Raw genomic sequence first — 21,936 nt, forward strand, 5'->3', positions numbered from 1 at the left:
AGAGCCAGTTTGTTAATCTTCAAGGGATAGTGCAAAGCTGAGCTGTTCACGTAGGCTTTTGGCAGAGGGGTGTATCTGTTTACTGGAGTCTATCTTTTTAGCTAATATTCTGACTTGTTTTTAGTATATGTTAATGGGCCCAGAAACGATTGTGAATAGTGCATAAAAATGGTAGTCTGTATACTATAATTCTTTGATGTTAATGTAACCCTGCTCTGAGCCCTTTAATCAAACAATTGATACATATTTGCTCTTTCTATAGTGGCATTATTCAAAGTACCAGTCAAAAGAATACTACTTTTGGGGGAATTCTGTGCCAAAAAACTAATTCTGCACACAATATTTTAAAATTCCGCAACATTCTGCACATTTTATTTGTCAAAATAACACAGTATAATCACACCAGTTTCAATTATTTTTGGTCATTTATTTTAAAATACCTGTCAGCAAGTATTTCTGTAACAATACAGACAAGAAAAAAAGTTTCAGGAAATGTTTTTTGACAAATAGATTCCTTACTAGGCATATTAATATAGCACTCTGAGTAACTCATTAGAACTACAATACAGAACCGTATTTCCTGCACCCCTCAGAAGCAGTGCAAAGGCTCGGGGGAGTCATGGTAATGGAGGAGCTGAGGGAGAGGGAAGTAAATTTCTGGGAAGGAACCTGGGTGTGAACTTGGAGGGTTGTTGGTTATGGGAGGGAAAAGTATGAAACAGGTTTTTTTGGAGTTCGAGGAGGGATTGTTAGGGAGCTTCCTCTATGCAGATACTGACTGACCCCTAGCCTCTCCTATTCAGTTAGGCATATCTGCCCCTGTCCCCAGAGGTTACTATATCCCCATGTGTCCTTGCACCCCCTTTCTACATGTGTCCCTCCACGCCCACTGAGACTGCCCCTACCCCCATCCCCATGTGGCCCTGCACCTAAGTTCCCTCTAAGACACGTGGCCGTGCAGCTGCCTATTAAGCCCCATGCAGGGGCTCCAGACTGTGGCAGGAAGAGGTTCCGTCCCCCCAGCACCAGCGCAGACCTGCCATGGCGGGAGAGGCACCCCTCCCTGCCAATCTCAGCGGGGACCTGCCCCGGATTTGCTGCGGGAGAAGATCCCCCTCCCTCTGTCTGGCCCAGCCCCGCCAGAGCTGCCACGGTGGGGGAGAGGCGCCTCTCCTCCAGCCCCAAGCTGCAGCTGCAGTGAGAGAGGGCTGGGGGGTGTCCTCTCTCCCCACTGCAGCCCCAGGGCAGCCTGTACCCCAAACCCCTCATCCCCAGCCCCACCCTAGAGCCTGCACCCCAACCCTCTGCCCCAGCCCTGAGCCCCCTCCTGCACCCCGAACCCCTCATCCCCAGCCCCACCCCAGAGCCCACAACCCCAGCCAGAGCCCTCATCCCTCCACACCCCAATCCTCTGCCCCGGTCCTGAGCCCCCTCACACATTCTGAACCCCTCGGCCCCATCACATGAATCTGTTATGTGCACCAATATGAAGATGACTCCATATTGGTGCACATAACAAAATTCATTCCGCACATAGACATGGAAAAATTAGAGGGAACATTGTCCTGCACCCCCTTCCCCTGTCCCTGTGTGTCAGTGCCCCCACCCAGCCACCCCCTGTCCCTAGGTAGCTCTGCACCCCTGTCCCTATGTGTCAGTGCCGCCACCCCCTGTCCCTAGGTAGCTCTGCACCCCTTTCCCCATGTGGCCCTGCACCTCCCTCCCCTCATGGTCCTGTGCCTCCACTCCCATTCAGCCCCTGCCACAGTCTGTCCTCCCCCACCTGCCCTTACGAGCCCATGTCTGGACCCCTCCAGCACCCCATGATGTCTGTCTCCCGACCTGGCCCACTGTGAAGAAGGCAGGCTCTCTCTCTTCCCTCACTGGCTGGGATCTGCTGCTTTGTTCTATTGCCACAACGCCATCTGGCGGGCAAAAGGCAGAACTGCAGCAGCATTTTGGCAGACACTTTTTTCTGTGCAAACAATTAAAAATGTGTGGGGCTCGTTAATTATGTGCAGGTTCAGTAGTGCAGAGTTCCCCCAGGAGTAGACTATGTGGAGTGTTGCCCAATAACTGGGCATTGCATTAGCAGATATGTAAGTGCATTTCCAGGAAAAGGATCCCCTGAGATGAGTGTGGCAGTTCTGGGAACATTGGAAGCTCAGCTGTCACATTCAGGAAAAGTATGTCAGGAACCCAAGATCTCTCCAGGGGCATGTGGGAAAGATACTTAGTTGTTCCAGGCATGGCATAATGTAGGTCTTGGATTGCTGGTGTTATCAGGATTAAAAAGCCTTCATAAAAAGTGCAGTTTATCTCGTTGCTGCTGCCGGAGATTAGTCGTGTTTGGGTTAGTGTTCTCCAAACACAACAATGAAAGTTTACTCAAGATAGTCTCCAGAAGTGATGACACAGAGGTTGCTGTGCTGGGGGTAGGTGTTAGTGTTTGCAGGGGCTAGTTTGCAGTGTTTGCAACTTGTTCAGAAACAGGAACCTGTGTGAATGAGTCGGTATGATCAGAAAGCATGATATAGTGCAGCATAGTACTAATGGCATTGTCAGTACCTGCTGCTGGCTTCTGTATCACCTCTCACTGGCCAAGGAGAACAATGGCCACTGTAGATACTCAGTAGAGAAGATTCTGGTCCTGATCCTATGTGTGCTGTGTGCCTCTTCTTAGATGCTGTGTCCCCTCAATCCTAAGGATGTTGTGGGTTTAGGTCAATGAATACCTAATGCTCAGTTAAAACTGAAATTGGTTCTGCCACCCAGATTCTAATGCACCTTTTGTGCAAAAATAAATAAGTATGTGGGTGTCAATTAAGGACAGAGAATCAGGCTTAAGTTAGGAATTTCTGCTTCCTTTGATCTCTTTCACAGTCCCAATTTTCATATTTCAAGGTGCTGCTGCTGCCCAAAGGGTGTTCAGGTAAAAGTTTTGTTCCCGCAGGACCTGAACCAGCAGCTGTTTTATGCTGAGGCTTTACGTGTTGTCCCATTTACTGGGTATGTCAGAGCTGTATAGCCTGTGACTGTTTTTAGATTTCTCCCACCTTACTCTTACTGAATGGTCTCTGACTCCATAAGCAGGTCCATGAAATCAGATGGGCTTTCGGAGCAGGATATTAGCAGAATCTGGCCCAATGTCTGCTGTATCCCAGGCCATGAGATGCTGCAACCAACGAAGCATTACCTCCTCCCATGGCTTCAAGAACCCCATACTTTTGTTTCAGGGACTAGCAGGCCTGAGAGTGTTGCAGAAGCAGAGATGGCTGCGTGATCAGAGAGACAAGGGAGTGAAGTAGTATCTTTTATTGGACCATCTTCTCTTGGTGAAAGAGACGCACTTCAAACTACACAAAGCTGACCTGAAGAGCTCTCTGTAGCTCAAAAGCTTGTCTTCTTTCACCAACAAAAGTTGGTCCAATAAAAGAATATCTCCTCTACCTTGTCTCTCTAATAGCCTGGGACCAACACAGTTCCAACAACACTGCAAACGGTGGCTGAGTGATGGCTGCTACGATATGGGGGATGTTTACAGCTATACAGTTTGTCCTGCAAATCCACCATGCTATTCAACTAGTGGCATTACTGAAAAATCCTACAGCATGCTGGATTCAATTCAGAGTGCTACTGTGAAGAGAACCACTTACGCTTGGTCTATGCTACAGAGCAGTGACAGCTCCAGCTGTTTATCCCCTGGGCAGTAGGGCTTCAGATGTAAGTCCTTCTTGGGGCTGACAGCTTGGATGGTTGGCCTTGGGGCAGGGCTGGAGGTCCAGCTGTCAGTGTCCCACAATGCCCCACACAGTTAAATAGGTGGAAGCTCCCCTGGTGAGGTCATGCACCACCGACAGAGGGGGACATGAACCATGGCAGTAATTATGGTGGTGCTGTACGTTGACCTAACTTAGGTCAACTTAATTTTGTAGTGTAGACAATGCCCTAGGATCTGGAGAACTGGTTTTGCATGCGGTGTATTGGCCAAGTAAAGCAGGGTCTAACTCTCAAATCTTTAGCATTCTGTCCATTTCACAGTAACTTTTGAGCGTCACATCTGATCAATTCCAGAATATCAGCGAAAGTTCTAGGCGTTAATGGCCAGAACCCTGTTGATTTGGGGGGAAAATTGGAAGAACCAGAAGGGAGTAATGGGAGAGACAAAGCCCCTGTCATCTGGTTAGCACCTCTGGTGGTGGCTATAGACCAAAGAACTGGTTGACGGCAGCCATTAACACCTTCCAGCGTAACAATATCCCCTATCTCAGCTCTGCCCAGTCTCCCAGTAGCTAGAGTTTTAAAATGCTGACAACCTGAAAGAGAAAAATTTGGGTGGGGTTGGAGGGGGAGGGATGGGAGCACATGCAGAACCCTGGACATAGGCGAAAGAATAATGGTGGGGGAGAGGACACACACCACACATGCCCCCTGGCATGGACAGAATGGGGAGAAAGAGGGAATACACAGACCCTGGCATGGAGAATGAGGGACCCTGGTATTGGAGGGGAAATTGGGATGTACAAAGCCTCTGGCATGGGAAGAATGGGGACACGCACAGAACCTCTGGCAGGGGGAGAAGAGGAGAAAGGGATACACAGACCCCTGGGGGGAAGGGAATGGGGCATTGGGATCAAGGGGGAATGAGGGAGTGCACACTGCCCCGGTAAAGGGGGAGGGGGCTAGATGGAGTGTTAGTGGGAGTCCCTGAAGTAGAAGGGGATGGGAGGTGTCACACAGGGAGGTTGAGTGGGGGATGGAGGGATGCAAGGAGCGCATGGGGTGTGCAGTGCACTCAGTCTATAGAAGCAAAAAAAAAGTGTGTGCAATCTCTGGTCCTAAACTCAACATCTTTTCTCCACTTTGTGTTATGTTTTACAATGCCAGCATCACAAGGTTGCTGTACCACTGAAACACGTGGCAAGTGTGGGGTCTAAAATCTGGATCACAGTTTAGCATCTGTACTAAGCTGGAGAAGATGCTGGATGATTTCAGGTGGCTAAATATTTTGATTTCAGGTGGCTAAATATTTTGACAACTCCCAGAGCTATTTGCAGACACAAGAGGATCCTGGCCACCTAGAATGTTCTGTATGGTTGAAGACCTGATAAATATTCAACCCTTCACTTCTGGAGAGCTGGCTTCCTGTGTCAGTATCTTTACTGGTTGGAGAAAAGCAAAGAGCACCCTTCTCTGAGCACCATTCTCTCATTGCCTGTCGGGAACACACAGAACTCATCAGAAGAAACAGAGGAGACTCCAGCTGGGTGACATGGCTGAGGATTATTACAGACTGCAGAGTAACTGATTATGCTTGGCAAAGAACAGCTTGTTTCCCGAGTAGCTAAAAGGGAAGCTGGAATCCTGTGCAGCCAAACAAAGCTTTTGCTTTCATGAAGAGCCCTTCATAATCGAGGCATCACAAAGCACTGACTAGTGAGTCACTGAAGATAATGATAGTGTAGTGCCTGCGCAGGCAAATGTGTCAGCCATCATGTGCTCACAATAGCTCATGATCAGTGGTGACCGAACCATTTATGATGGCCGTGGTTCCAAAGTGCAAGTCGCAGCCTGAGGCTTTCCAAGTTCTGCTGGACCTCCAGTGAATGAAAGTGAAGATCAACTAAGAAAAGCATTTAATGGAGGCCGACCATCCTTGGGTAGATAGTCTGGACTCAGCCAGATCCATCTTGACCAAGACACAGCTAGGAAACTTGCCACAGTGAGAAGCATTTTGATTCTCTTTTTGAGAAAAGGCTGCTTTGATTCACTGGCTGTTTATCACTCAGAACAGCTCGATTAACTGGGACTTTGTGGATGCTGCCATGGAGAAAAAATAAATATCTTTTCGTGTCCCTCACAGCCCCTGCAGAATAGTCCAGAATTCTTTACTCTGCTTACCTGATAGCTTCCAAGTCTCCCTCTCTCGCCATTTACATCAAGTCTTTTTGCTTTCTCTGCAGAGAATCTACTGTTAGAGGGAGGTGCTGACAATGACTAGATGGACTCAGACTGATTTGTTAGATTGATTGCAGTGGGAGTTTTGCAAGCAGTAATACTAAGGAGTGAAAGACTAGGCTGCATGTGTATTAGTAGGGAATGAGATGTGATGCTGGGCGAAGGCAGATGTTAAGGTGACAATACAAAGGCTGGAAAGTGTCTGATGAAAACAGAAGATAAATGGGTGAGGGTCTATAAAATGGAACAGTGAGTGTATAGGGAGTGATACTTATGATAAATGTCTGGTGTGGTCTACTGGAATAGACTTCTTTTTATCAAATCCAGTCAGACCTCAAAGCACCATTGCTTTTTTCTTAACCTTCCCAACTGGCATGTTTAGAGGGAAAAACTCCTACAATCCAATGGAATGTAGTTGTATACATGTGCTTGCACACCAACTAAAATACCCAATAGAATTTAAAGGGAATCTGTCCACTTGAAATCTAATCAGTTACACGAAGTTCCTTTTGGCTATTACACCTGCCCGTGAGATCTCATCCCAGTTTGGTGGCTTTACAGTCATGTTTCCTTATTACTTTTTATGTTTTTCCTTTCCCTATTGTTACTATGCAAAAAACCCACACAATCAGGGAAACCTAACCCGCTCCACTGGGGAAATGGTGAAAATAACTATTCGCAAAGTGCTGTCAAATGAACCATGTAAACAAACTGGAAAAAAGAATTTTTGTTACCCCTGTTGGCTAAAGTAATCTGAGGAAATACTTATGATAGGTCAAAATTGTTCAGACAACGTGATCTTTAACTCAGTGGAATCTCTTTTACATTTTAAAGAAATATTAACCAGTTTATTAACAAGACGGGTTATCATGTTTATATAGATTTTTGAATTAAAAGCCAGTACTACCAGGCTGTATCATTTATGATTTGTTTCCATATTTAATCTGTTAAAAGGACCTTATCAAGGTATTTTTCATAATTTTAATTGCTTTTTTTCCCCACTTGCCATTCGCAATTCTCTTTGAAGCTGATCCCAGTTTCCCTCAGGAAATTTAGCGCCCTCCATTGTGTGCACACTGCTTTTTATTGTAAGATTGCTCAGGAATGCAGGGCTGCTGGCATGGATTTTTTACTTTTAGTGAAAAGGGAACTGGGACCTTTTTTTCTGACATGGGTGGGGAGATCTGATTGCAAGATCGATGCCTTCAACACTAAACTTGGACCCAAATCAAAATCCTACATCAAAAAATCCTGATTTTTTTGGTGGGAAGGTTCAGATCCATATCCTGATCTAAACTTTTGCTGCTCAGCCTCTCAAAAATAAACAAACTGTTTTATTATTCTGGTAGTGTCTAAAGGTGTCAATACCATACCGATAAATAATAATTGGTACTTGGCAAATGGGTAGAGGTTGGTCACATTTTCAACCTTTGGCAATGGTGTCCCATGGGAGTTCAATAAACATGCAGAGTCCTAATGAAATTCTTGCATTTTTAATACCAGAAGCAGTTGTTAGGCATTGCTTTATTCTGTGATTCCCATCACAGTGCTTTGCCAGCTTTTAGGAATAAGAAAGCAAAAGTGATTAACCTTCAAGTGCCCCAGGAGCCCTGTTGAGAGTATAGTAACTCCTCGCTTAACATTGTAGTTATGTTCCTGAAAAATGCGACTTTAAGCGAAACGATCTTAAGTGACTCCAATTTCCCCATAAGAATTAACATAAATGGGGGGGGAGAGTTAGGTTTGAGGGAAACTTTTTTTCACCAAACAAAAAAACTATATTGAGATTATTTTATTTTTATATATATATATATATATATATATATATACACACTCTATAAGTTTTAAACAAACAATTTAATACTGTACACAGTAATGATGATTGTGAAGCTTGGTTGAGCTGGTGAAGTTAGAGGGTGGGATATTTCCCAGGGAATGCCTTGCTGCTAAATGATGAACTAGCATTCGGCTGAGCCCTCAAGGGTTAACACGTTGTTAATGTAGCCTCACACTCTACAAGGCAGCACAATGGAGGAAGAGGAGACAGCATTGCAGACAGACACACACCCTGTGTGTGTGTGGTGGGAGAGAGAGAGAGAGAGAGATGTGCATTGCCCCTTTAAGTATGCTGACACTACATTCTAAGTACATGGCCTTTAAAAAGATCAGGATGTTTGAAGCAGCAGCAGCAGCCAGTTCTCTCCGTCCTGAGCCCTGTTGTGTCTCCCTCCTGCTCTATATGGAGAAGGGGTAAGTGGGGGGCAGGAGTAGTGGGGAAGGGGACACCCTGACATTAGTGCCCCCCTCCCCTGCACAGCAAGCAGGAGGCTCCCAGGGGCAGCTCCAAGGCAGAGGGCAGGAGCAGCACACGGCAGTGCGGGTAGGGACAGCTGAACTGTGGACAATTGGTAGCCTGCCGGGCAGCTGCTGCGCAGGGAATTTAGTGGAGCGGGGAGTTGATAGTGGGGTTGCCGGTGCTCCCTGGTTTCTAACCTCCACCAGCTAGCTCCAATGGGCTGCTCTTCCTGCAAGCAGTGGACAAAGCAGGCAGCTGCCAAACAATGTTATATGGGAGCATTGTGCAACTTTAAACAAGCATGTTCTCTAATTGATCAGCAACTAAACAACGTTAACCAGGACGACTTTAAGTGAGGAGTTACTGTATCAGTGCTTTACCTGGCTGTATGAGAGTCATGTGAAAATAGTCAACTCTGCAATATGATTTCAGTGCTGCTATTTACTGCTATTCATCTTAGCCCTGATTCAGCATAATCTTTAAGCATATGTAATTTTAAACAGTGAGTGAAGATTCCAATGAAGACTGCTTCCTTTATTTTATTTTAAAAAGTAAAAATGCACACTCTGATTTATGTTCCCCCATGCTGGTGCAGAATGGTGTCAGTTCTATGTCTCTCTACCAGCTGATGCCTTGGCACCTAACTGGGGCATGGATTCCCTTGGATCCATGGATCCCATGGATTCTCCACGGTAGGGAAGCTTCAAACTATGGCTAGATACCTGCTGCCATCTACTTGGGAGGATGAGTGTATCTTTTGGGTGACCTACAGGTGTCCCTTCATGGCCAGCACTGCTGATCATAGAATATCAGGGTTGAAAGGGACTTCAGGAGGGCCAACCCCCTGCTCAAAGCAGGAGTGATCCCCGACTAAATCATCCCAGCCAGGGCTTTATCAAGCCTGACCTTAAAACCCTCTAAGGAAGGAGATTCCACCACCTCCCTAGGTAACCCATTCCAGTGCTTCACCACCCTCCTAGTGAAAACACTTTTACCTAATATCCAGCCTAAACCTCCCCCACTGCAACTTGAGACCATTACTTCTTGTTCTGTCATCTGGTACCACTGGAAACAGTCTAGATCCATCCTCTTTGGAACTCCTTTTCAGGTAGTTGAAAGTAGCTATCAAATCCCCCCCCCCCCATTCTTCTCTTCTGCAAACTAAATAATCCCAGTTCCGTCAGCCTCTCCTCATAAGTCATGTGCTCCAGCCCCCTAATCATTTTTGTTGCCCTCCACTGGACTCTTTCTAATTTTTCCACATCTTTCTTGTACTGTGGGGCCCAAAACTGGACACGGTATTCCAGATGAGGCCTCACCAATGCTAAATAGAGGGGAATGATCACATCCCTCAATCTGCTGGCAATGCCCCTACTTATACAGCCCAAAATGCCATTAGCCTTCTTGGCACCAAGGGCACACTGACTCATATCCAGCTTCTCATTCACTGTAACCCCTAGGTCCTTTTCTGCAGAACTGTTGCCTAGCCACTTGGTCCCTAGTCTGTAGCAGTGCATGGGATTCTTCCATCTTAAGTGCAGAACTCAGCATTTATCCTTGTTGAACCTCATCAGATTTCTTTTGGCTCAATCCTCTAATTTGTCTAGGTCCCTCTGTATCCCATCCCTACTCTCCAGCGTATCTATCACTCCTCCCAGTTTAGTGTCATCTGCAACTTGCTGAGGGTGCAATCCACGCCATTCTCCAGATCATTAATGAAGATATTGAACAAAACCGACCCCACGACCGACCCTTGGGGCACTCTGTTTGATACCGGCTGCCAACTAGACATGGAGCCATTTATCACTACCCATTGAGCCCGATGATCTAGCCAGCTTTCTATCCACCTTATAGTCCATTCATCCAGCCCATACTTCTTTAACTTGCTGGCAAGAATACTGTGGGAAACTGTATCAAAAGCTTTGCTAAAGTCAAGGAATAACACGTCCACTGCTTTCCCCTCATCCACAGAGCCAGTTATCTCATCATAGAAGACAATTAGGTTAGTCAGGCATGACTTACCCTTGGTGAATCCATGCTGACTGTTCTTGATCACTTTCCTCACCTCCAAGAGGAAATCCTCAGAACTGATTCCTTGAGGACCTGCTCCATGATTTTTCCAGGGACTGAGGTGAGGCTGACTGGCCTGTAGTTCCCCGGATCCTCCTCCTTCCCTTTTTTAAAGATGAGCACTACATTAACCTTTTTTCAGGTATCCAGGACCTCCCCCAGTTGCCCTGAGTTTTCAAAGATAATGGCCAATGGCTCTGCAATCGCATCCGCCAAGTCCTTTAGCACCCTCGGATGCAGTGCATCCGGCCCCAGGGACTTGTGCTTGTCCAGCTTTTTTAAATAGTCCTGAACCACGCCTTTCTCCACAGTGCAGTAGTCCAGGAGCTGACCTTGTTCGTGAAGACAGGCAAAAAAAGCATTGAGTACAATTGCTTTTTTCACATCCTCTGTCACTAGGTTGACTCCCTCATTCAGTAAGGGGCCCACACTTTCCTTGACCACCACCTTGTTGCTAACATACCTGAAGAAACCCTTCTTGTTACTCTTAACATCCCTTGCTAGCTGCAACTCCAAGTGTGATTTGGTCTTCCTGATTTCACTCCTGCGTGCCTGAGCAATATTTTTATACTCCTTCCTGGTCATTTGTCCAAGCTTCCACTTCTTGTAAGCTTCTTTTTTGTGTTTAAGATCAGCAAGAATTTCACTGTTAAGCCAAGCTGGTCGCCTGCCATATTTACTATTTTTTCTACACCATCGGGATGGTTTGTTCCTGCAACCCCAATAAGGATTCTTTAAAATACAGCCAGCTCTCCTGGACTCCTTTCCCCTTCATGTTGTTCTCCCATGGGATCCTGCCCATCAGTTCCCTGAGGGAGTCGGTCTGCTTTTCTGAAGTCCAGGGTCCGTATTCTGCTGTTCTTCTTTCTTCCTTGTGTCAGGATCCTGAACTCGACCATCTCATGGTCACTGCCTCCCAGGTTCCCATCCACTTTTGCTTCCCCTACTAATTCTTTCCCGTTTGTGAGCAGCAGGTCAAGAAGAGCTCTTCCCCTAGGTGGTTCCTCCAGCACTTGCACCAGGAAATTGTCCTCTACGCTTTCCAAAAACTTCCTGGATTGTCTGTGCATTGCTGTATTACTCTCCCAGCAGATATCGGGGGGATTGAAGTCCTGCATGAGAACCAGGGCCTGTGATCCAGTAACTTCTGTTAGTTGCCTGAAGAAAGCCTCGTCCACCTCATCCCCCTAGTCTGATGGTCTATAGCAGACTCCCACCACGACATCACCCTTGTTGCTCACACTTTTAAACTTAATCCAGAGACCCTCAGGTTTTTCTGTAGTTTCATACTGGAGCTCTGAGCAGTCGTATTCTCATAATCTCTCAATGCAGACTCCCCGGGCTCGAGGTGGGTAGAACATTCAGGGGTGTTTCCCCCTTATGAGGCCTCTGCCAGTTGGTATGGTGGCAGAAGCCAGAGCAGAGCTGGGTGACTCTTTGTGTAGTGAATTTGTGAGATTTAGGGGAGGATATGGGTATACTCACTGGCAGATTTCTGGGAAGGCAATCCAAACAGCCTTCGGTGAAGTTTGTATGCAGCGTGCTCAGGGTTAATGCAGCAGTATCAGCTCAGAGCCCATCACGCTGGAGTGCTGCATGTGATGTGATCAAACTGTGGGACAGCTACGCTGCCATTGGTCAAGGGAGGTAAAGAGGAAAAACCTGCTGCTTAATTTAGACAGTGACAAATGAGTTGCTGTGCAGGATGCCTCGCTCTTTGTCAGATGTGGGGAGTGATGCAGAAGCTGCAAAGGCAAATGTATTTTCTGTCCAGATCCTCACAAGTGGAGCATCGTGGATGGCAGCTCATCTGTCATTACTATCCCAACATACAGCTTCATAGGGCTGTCTAATGAGGCTGTACACGGTGCTTGGGGGATGAAGATCTTAACGATGTGTCACTTTAAAATGTAAACCCCCCCCCCCCACACACACACACTGCCCTCATTCAGGCAGACATTCATGTTATGTTTCAACAGCCCTTTTTCTCACACTTGATTTAGCTCTGTGGACACGTCAAATGCGGCATTGTTATGGACTATAAATGTTATGGAGAGTAAATATGTAGGGGCGTATCTTTAGACTGAGCTGGCCTAGTCAGAGCACATGAAAGAGACGAGGTGTGTTGGAATATGACCCCTTTGTTAGGAGGTGCAGTGTATGGGAGCTTTCGGAAACCCCTGCGTTTTATACCACTGTGCAGAAGATGCAAACATCTGGCAAGCCATGCTGAGAATGAAGTGATGTGTTTAGCTTGTGTTGTGCAAAGAGAGGGTAACACTGATCACTCCTGCCCAAAGCCTGAGTAATTGGACTTGTGTGGGGCGCTAAGAGGAGTTTAAGGGGAATGGAATTGCAACTCCTCAAGCAGCAGGTACCCTGTGGGGCTGCAGTGTAACCTTTCCACAGCCACTACTGGGTGTTGGTGTCACTGAATCCACATAATCCTGGACCCTACAGCCTCAATGCCACTGTAGCTCTATAGCCTGGGCTGTAGCAGATCATGCCCCCGAGTGGCTGCTGAGCCCTTGCGTGAACCCCCCAGGCTGTTCTGAATTTCACCCAAAGTCGTTACCATACATAACACAGGCACTAGGAGTGAGTGAGTTTGTTTGTAGAATTTTCGTGAACAAATGGTTTCCTACCCTTAACCTAGTCTGTATTTATCTCCTTTCTAGTCAAGTACTATCTGAGTGAGAATTGCCAGCTGTCTATATTTACGACCAGCTGTTTCACCAGAAGAGATAAACGTTTCTGTTAACAGGGCAACTCTAGTCTAGTAGGACAGCACAGGCCATTAGCTCACTGTGACCTTAGCCAAGTCACTCAGCAGCTCTGTGGCATCAGAGGAATGGAGCTAATGATGCTCACTCACCTTTATAAAGCACTTTGGGATCTGCAGAGGGAAAGTCCCAGATAAGCATGAAATGCATTTGTTGTTCTTTTATACTGACAACATTAAATTTCAAATGTTTCTGTAATCTGAAGGGACCTGATCCTGAGCACTGCCAAGTACCTGTAATGCCTATTGTCTTCATTGTGGTCAGAGCATCTCAGCATTTGGCTTAATTGGGCAGAATGGATATGATGATGATGATAATAAAAACTTACTGCAAGTCTAGTGCAGTGCTAGGATAGGAACAGAACAGTCTGGGAGTATTGCCTTATCCAGCCTCTGGAAGGATGAAAAAGCTAGAACTGCTGGTTAAAAAGGTGAGAAGTGAGTGGCATTTGTACATTAAAGTTCAAGGAAGCTGATTCAGATTTATGGGGTGGCATGATAAATGGCATAGAGAATTGGAGGGAACAGTTACTGGCCATCAGTTTGTCATTCCCGTAGTGTCTTCTCCTGGTTCCACTCCTTACATTTTGTCCTGTGGGGCAAAGTCATCTTGATGTTGCATGTCTTTGCAACACAACATCAGGAGGCTAATACGTGTTATCATGTCAGAATCTTACACTGGTCCCAAACTCCCCCGCCTCCGTCTCTTTCACTCACTTTCTGGGTGGTAGCAGTGTACAGCATCTGTTTGGTGCTTTCCTTTGCTTGGACAATTTCCAGAAAGTTAATTGTCCATTTCATGACATGGGGCTTGATTCTCCTCTCACTTTTGCCAGCATAAATCTGGAGTAACCTCATTGCAGGCCTGGATTTACACTGGGGTAAAACTACCACTGTGAGAGTTGGTTGGGACTTCTCAGGCATCCTCTATCTACTGAGCTTGCACACTGAAGATCAGTGACCTTTTTGAGATGCCTAGAGATCAAGAGTTTAACTGATTGGGTAGATATTCCTTCAGCTGCAGTGATTCGGCTGAACTGTTTTCATTATTCTGTTAATGACACTCGTATTCAACTGCTCAGTGTCATTGTGAGGATGTGATATTCAGCTCAGCGTGTTAAGGTATCAAGTTAGATCCCAGCACCCTCCTATACAGTTTCCAGCCTCTTTCCTTCCCTGCAGCTTTCCCTGTGTTCATCAGGTTTCTCTCTCATTCTTACTCTTATGAACCTTCCAGCCCTTCCTTCACCAAAATTGTGCCTGGGGGACGTCTGCAACTCTTCACTGGGCCCCAGCATATCGTGTTGTTCAAATCTCAGTGCCCACTGGTGTGCCCCTTATAGGGAAAGCTTTGATTGTTTTGGATTTGAATGGAATGGCAACCTTGAGCCAGAGATCTACAACGTGATATGAAACACCATGGCATCTCAGAGATAGAAGGCATTCAGTGCCCTTGCCTGGGGCTCTTTGCTTGATTCCTGCTATCAAAGGATCTTAATATATCAGTGTTCAGTGTTGACTCCAAACACAGAACTGAAGTTCTCATGTAAATGTCCTTTTTTGTGCACAAGGAATGCCTATGGGAGTTGTTCCTTTCCTTATGTACAGAGGAGGATGCGCCAGTATTATACTGCAATGATTGCTAAAGCCTTTGTTATGTTATCTAGCTGTAAAAATGTTGTCTCTAACCACTCCTGAATCTTTGAATGTTTTGCTGCCTACCAAGAACCTATTTAACGTTTAGTGCTTTGCTGCCATCTGGAGGGGGAAAAGTAATGCCTACTGAGGAGCGTTTAATTTTAGATTAGAAGTAGCCAGTCCATGCCTACCACATATAGATTTTTTTTTTAAGCAACAGAGACTTTGCTGATGGCAAAAAAACCAAATAAACGGTGGCTCCTCTTGAAGACATTCTTGTGAGTGAAAGCATATTTTGTTAATTCCTAATGAAATCTGCTGGGCTGGCTGCAGTCATCATTGAAGGTGTGACAGTGCCTTCTGTACTGTTCTTAGGTATGCTTGTTATGGAGGAGAATTCCTTGTTCCTGGGCTAGGACCTTGGGGGGGGGGGGTGCTGACTCCTATGGGAATGTAGGTGTCTTGCATTGCTTTGTAATGACCCCTTCTAGCTAACCTAGGAGTGGTGTTCGTTAGGTAGGTTAATGAAGATTAATAAAGCGAACTCACTGACAATGAATGTACATATTTATTTGCAGATTGTGCTGGCTGTGGAAGAGAGATAAAAAATGGCCAAGCGCTACTAGCACTGGATAAGCAGTGGCACCTGGGATGCTTTAAGTGCAAGGCCTGTGGCAAGGTCCTGACTGGGGAATACATCAGCAAGTAAGCAGCCTCCTATGTCTTTTCTGTTGCCTGGCATGAAATCCATCCTTACTTTCCAAAAGTACAGTGCAGCCAAATTCTTCTTTTCCAATCTGTTGGGCATATTGCACTTCCGAAAACCTGCTCTGTCGACACATGCTGATCATTCATGGGGTAGACAATGGAGAACGTGGGGTGGGGGGTGAGCTATAGACCCCACCCCCAAAATTTTAAGAATCTCAATAATAAATAAAGGAGACAATGAGCTTGGAACACGTGGAGCTTTTCTCACTTTATTAAACATGGACAATTTTAGTCATGGAACAGCTTTTTTTTTTTTTTTAATTCTAGACACCTCAGTAAAAAAAATTTCTGTGCCTTGTTGCCCATCACCATGTGCACTGAAATCCTCACTCATAGTAGGAGCAGAATATCGGAATTGGTACCCGAGGGGAATTTTTCCCTGTAAGCTGGCTGGAGCAAGTAAAGAAAAACAGGGATTTAACAGTAGTTGGTAAAATAAATACTATGAGCAGGAGGGTTGCATGTCTTTGTCAGGTCAAAGAGAGGGGTGTGTGAACACCCCCATTGTGTTTCCAAGGCACAGCTTTTCCACCATTTTGTCCGGTTATTTTCAAGTTGTGAACTTGAGAAGAAAGGAAGAAACTGCCCGTCTCTCACTTTGCTAGAACAGAGACCAGACACATTGATGTGATTGACCTGACACTGTGTTTACCTTCCCCAGATTAGGAATTAATGAAGAAGAAAGTTAGGAGCATACCAAGGCAAGGGAGAAAAATCAGAGAGAAAGTGCTTTAGCCGCAAGATGGAGGGAGTCTATCCAGACCACTTTCAAACTTCTAGCGGGGGAGAAAAATTATAGGAACACTAGCGTATGTGACAAATGCAAACCTTTCATCGCTCATTATAGTGGGCACAAATATAAACAGGCTGGCATCTATGACTAATTAAACAAAGGAACTTGTAAGGTGGTGACTGATACTGTATAAATTCTTTAAACTGGCTAAGGTGTTTCTAATTCATTCCTTAGTCATACAAAGATAGTACTGTCCACCTCCCTTTTGAACCGTCATGATGCCACTGATGCTCAGATGTGTCTGTATTTATATGCTATTAAGATTACCAAGGATTTATTTACTGAAATGGATAGAGGTGCAGCGGGCTCATGCATGCGTACGATAAAATATTGACAAAGGGTTGGATCGTCATCTTCTGTAAAGGGGCATAGCTCAGTTGATTTTACACCCATTGACACCAGCAGCGGATCTAGTCCTAAATGTGCACATTTGTGCTTGAACGTCTCTTCTTTATTCTCTATGGAAATTTAAATGCTGATCCTAAATGGTGCTAATCAAAATGCCATTTCATTTGAGCTGCAAAATAGCTACCTTGGTTTCTGTCCCATTCACCTCTTACTGTCAGTGGGCATTTCCACTAGGGACAAGGGAAGAATACAAGCCGCATTGTAACTTGTATCATCTGGATATTTTATTTCAGGGATGGTGCCCCTTATTGTGAAAAGGACTACCAGGTTCTCTTTGGGGTCAAATGTGAAGCATGTCACCAGTTCATCACTGGGAAGGTCCTAGAGGTGAGTAATGTATAATCTATTGCTTAATAGCTGGGTTTACCCACCAGACTGCAGGGTACACAAAAAATTTGTTCTGTGGGATTTTTGCCATTGACTTCAATGGGAGCAGAGTTAGCCTGTTGCTAAGTGCTTTGGAAAAATTCTAGCCACCAGGGAAAAAAATGTGTAGGTGAGAACTGATTGCCCTGGCTTCTGTGGAGATGTCAGTGAGATGATTTTTTTGTATGGTACTGCACAAAGTTGGTGGTGAGTCTGTCTGGAGCATCCTGGGTAGCTGGGGTGAGGATTAGCAAAAGTACTGAAGGAGACACATCTGGGGATAATAAATGTTCTCTAGTTGAGAGCTGTGAAGAGGGGTAGGAACACTAGGTTTCTATTTTTTGGAAGAGAGGAGATTGAGTTAAGGTGTTATGCATGATATTGAGAACATGAAAGGGAGGAATATTCTTGAGAGGAAGTTAAATAATTTAGGTATGAGAAGGCACAAACAGAAGCCAGGATTTCCACCCAAACTATCCCTTCTCCTGAGTCATTGACTGTATGAAGGGGAGTATGTCCTCAGCATGCTCCTCAATCAGATCTGGGTGACTCTTGTTAGAGACACATCCCCTGGCTGCTAGAACTGATCTTAGTCTGTCATTGGCAATGATGGTAGCCCTTAGAGTTGTGATCCTTATACTTTGGCACAGAGCTCTCTATATAATTGTAGAGATGCTTGGAGGTGGAACTCTGCCAAAAATTCAGAGGACCCTCTCCAGGGCAGGACACATTACTGTTTAGATATGAGAGGCAAAATTGATTCCTGACTCCATGGATCCATTTAGGAAACTAGATTCCATGTAAAGAAAGAACTGGTTTAGATTAGAATTCAGTTCTTGATCTGAAGTACATGGCTTGGGTTCATCTTAAGCTTCAGTATTGCTTAATATTTAAGGTTACCCGAAAATGTGCTTGATTTTACTTTGCAAAGTTAGTTGGTGAAAGAAAGAGGGCAAAGAATTCCAACCAGCGGTGTGTTTTTGGAAGTGTACACGAAGACCTGGTCATACAGTTCCTATGAGTAACAAAATGTCTGCCCTTTAGGCTGCATCTACATTATGAGCTAGTATAAATAGCAGGGTAGCCACAGTAGCATGGGTAGCAGCAGCAGAGGCACAACTGAGCCGTACTGAGTACAAACCCACCTGAAACTGGGTCAGCCATGTCTCCACTGCCTGTGCCACGACAGCTACACTTCTGTTTTTGATAAGAGCTAGCATGAATATGTGTACCACAAGCAAGGGTCCCGCACCCCTAGTTCATAGTGTCTACATAGTCTTACAGCCACAGAGATGAATGCAGTTGTAACCCACTGTTGAGGGGATGTTATCTCTCTTCCCCGATCTGCAGAGATTGAGTCTGTTACAGCTCTAATTGAAGCGCAGCTCAAGCTTTTAGCACTGGAGGTCTCTGATTCAATCCCTGGTGCGTTGGCCAAGATGGCAGTCATCGCATAAGGGAGCCAGAAGACGCTTAGGCACCCCAGGCACTTGTCATTGCTTCAGTTAAAATGAAATCTTTTCTTTATTCAATTAGTCAGGCTCTTTGTCTCCCTCCCTTCTAATATGTGCATAATCCTTTTGGAGACCCACCTGGATAATTAGTGAGAAGAGAATATGGCCACACTTGAGCGGGGAGAAGGGCCCCCTCATTTAATATGCACTGATAAAGGAAGTGTTGGATTGAGAAATGCTAACAGGAGAAAACTGTGAGATCTGGAACTTTATAAATTAAAAAACAAAAATAGCCCTTGGATACCTTCCTTGCTGTTACTGTATAAGGGATACACACAAACTGTGTACAACCGCTGAATTTACTCAGTGGCACTGTGACCAAAGTAATATAGGGGAGGATGCTGGAGGCTGACTAGAGTTTGTAAGAATGAGCTCCCTTTCTTCTGTATTGTTCAAGAAAGACTGCCTTTACTGCAATGGCTGTGCATATGGGAAGTTTGACCTCAGATCATCTTGGCTTGAAAATGCATCATCCTCCAGAAGAAAGCTGCCTTTCTGAAGGAACCTCAGAGTAGCTTGAGCTAGACTGTGCTATAAATGAATGAATTCCTTTGAAAATGGTGGCTAAGAGGCTCAACACAGCCAGACCTCAATTGTCCATCCAGACCTCACCTGGGCAAGTTGAAGTCCTGGCTTTTGCTCTGTTGGAGTCTGGCTGTGGAGGATGGAGAGTCATGCAAATTTTGTTCCTGAGGTTGGTTTCTCACGGTGACTTTGGCTACATGTTTATTATTGAAAATACGAAATAACATTCAACTGACACAGGAATCAAAGAGGAAGTTGAGCTGGGGCGACCAAACCACATTTCATTTTCTAGAGCTCAGTGTGTGACAAAGTACAGTTAGAGTTTTTCATTGAGCCTAAGCCTTAAGTAGTCATAAAGCCTTGCAAAAATATAGAGCTATTTGAGTGACCTTTTGAATATGTGAGAGCATTAAGCATATGTACTCAAGTTGGGATTTTGTGTATCTTTTCCTCTACCTTTTGAATACACCTCTACCCCAATATAACACGGTCCTCGGGAGCCAAAAAATCTTACCGCGTTATAGGTGAAACCATGTTATATTGGGTAGGGAAGGCTCCTTGTCCCCTGACCGCCCCCCCGAGACCCTCTGCCCCTTATCCAACCCCTCAGCCCCGGCCTGGCACCCTTAATACGCCGCACAGAGCAGCGTGTCGGAGCCGTCCCTAGAGGGGTGCGGGGCCCAGGACAAATCAGCTTCCCTGCTAGTCTCCTCACTGTCCGCCCAGCACTCCCACCCGCCGCTCGCCTCCTCACCCCACCTACCCGCCCACCTGCCTGCCGCTCGCCTCCCCACTAGTCTCCTCACTGTCTGTCCGGCGTGCCTCCTCCCGTCCACCCAACCACCGCTCTTCTGTTCGCCATCTTCCCGCCCGCCTGCCTCCTCAGCCCCCTCCTACCTGCCGCTCACCTCCCCATTCACCTCCTCACCCCACTTGCCCACCTGCCTCCTGCCCGCCTCCCACCCCTAGCACGCCGCTCAGAGCAGCATGTCAGAGCCAGACATGCTGACCCACTGAGCCGCCGAGCGCGCAGCCCTGCCTCTCCTCGAGTGCTGCTTTACCGCGTTATATCCGAATTCAAGTTATATCGGGGTAGAGGTATGTCGCATCGCAGACGGACCTGGACAGATGCTCAACAGTCAGTATGATTGGATAGCAAGAGTCAATTTATTTCTCTCCAGCATACATCTTTATACACTTGAAGCAGGCAAGCAAGCAATTGCTAATTGGTTAATAAAATACACACAAGCACTGCTACAACTTCATAGGGTAACATCATCCTAGACAACCTTCTAAATTTATTATCCTATTATGCCTGCTAGAGAGAAGTTAGCCAAGGCCAACTTCTCATAACAAAACTCACAACCTAATTAACCCAACCTGAAAACCTAAACATCTCAGGCTTCCCACACTACCTCCTAAAAACCTAAACATCTTAGCTTCCCACACTACCAACTGCCAAGCCAGCAAAACATTTTCCAACACCTCCCCCCTTAACTCAAAATCAAAACAAAAAAAAATTAGCAAAACAAATCCAGCTCATAATATCAAACTACAAGCTACACAAGCCAAAGCAAAGGGCAAATTAAAAACACCAGCTGTCTAACTAAACCGTAACAAAATCTTCCGCAGTGCCCTGCTCTCACCTATCACATTCTCCCTCCAGGTAATGCAAGTGGCCCAAGGGGCCAGGAGGGTCCTGCCAAGGTGCGTGCCACACAGCAACAGCGGCGGGCACACCCATAGCAAAAATACAAAAGGCAGGCAACAAAAATACAAAGCATGCCTAACATTAACCCCTGTAACAAATGTGCAGCCCAGCCACGTAGCGACGACAGCCATGACCACAGCCAGAAATCTCCCTGGTGCTGGCGGATGCCCTCCGCTAGATGGCGCAAACGATCCAGATCTGCGTCGATGGCCGCACTTGCATCTGTAATATTGAAGCAGCACATACCCACAAAATCAGAACAGGGATGACCGTGTCGCAGCAATAAATAATCAATGGCTAAGCGGTTTTGCAAAACTCCTCGGCGAACTTCTCCCATCTCTTGGGTTAACAAGGCAAGAACAGTGGAGGTCAAATTCAAGGCCTTCGCCACAGTACAGGCAAGGTGTGCAACGGCATGGTAATTATGCACCACCAAACCAGGGAGGCCCACCAGGGTAAAAGTAAGGGCTGCTGCCTCTCGTTCTGAAAACAATGTAACGTCTGCCTTACAGGTAGGGCTCAAGGGGATACTCTCCCGCCGTTGGCGAGGCCCTTTCACTATGGGATGGGGAAACAACAAAGGGGCCACACGGCCAATAGCACAGGGGCCACCTGAACTATTAGCTGGAACATAAGTAAAGGCTGTGCGGCCGCATAACAAAAACCATCCCAGGGGCAGCTTCATATGTCCATAGGCAAAGGATACATCCCTCTTATGGCGACAAACAAGCTCCACATTATCATGATTAACAGCAACATGCTTAGCATTAACAAAATTCATACACGTAATAGCAGCTGTCACATTAGCCAAACGAAACGAATACATACTGGCATCTAACTTATCTAAAGTGGCTCCAGGGCCCAAAGCATACAACTCTGCATAAGGTATATCCCTGGGGATACGAAACAACCAAGTGTGCTGCTGCAGCACCTCCAATTCAGTACACACACCCACAAAGCAGGTTTCCATAACAGCCCCCACTGCAGGAACATGGGGCAAGCAAAAAGCCGTAGTATTTATGGCACTCTGCGCCAAAGTCAGCCAGGCATTCACTGGGGGTATAAGATCATACGTGGCGCCTCCCCTCACAAGGAGCGCCAAAACAA

General features: G+C 46.0%; 1 protein-coding gene across 15 annotated transcripts in view; it reads left to right on the forward strand.

The window, feature by feature from the left end:
- The window catches only part of ABLIM1 (actin binding LIM protein 1), a 206,504-nt gene that overhangs the window by 82,593 nt on the left and 101,975 nt on the right, over window positions 1–21,936 (forward strand). For all 15 annotated transcript variants that reach the window (XM_045022891.1, XM_045022892.1, XM_045022899.1 and 12 more), the window contains exons 5-6: window positions 15,323–15,449; window positions 16,947–17,040. In XM_045022891.1, coding sequence (XP_044878826.1) covers window positions 15,323–15,449; window positions 16,947–17,040 — 221 coding nt within the window. The remainder of the gene's footprint in view (window positions 1–15,322; window positions 15,450–16,946; window positions 17,041–21,936) is intronic.

Source organism: Mauremys mutica, chromosome 7, assembly GCF_020497125.1.
Source record: "Mauremys mutica isolate MM-2020 ecotype Southern chromosome 7, ASM2049712v1, whole genome shotgun sequence".
Lineage (NCBI taxonomy): Eukaryota > Metazoa > Chordata > Testudines > Geoemydidae > Mauremys > Mauremys mutica.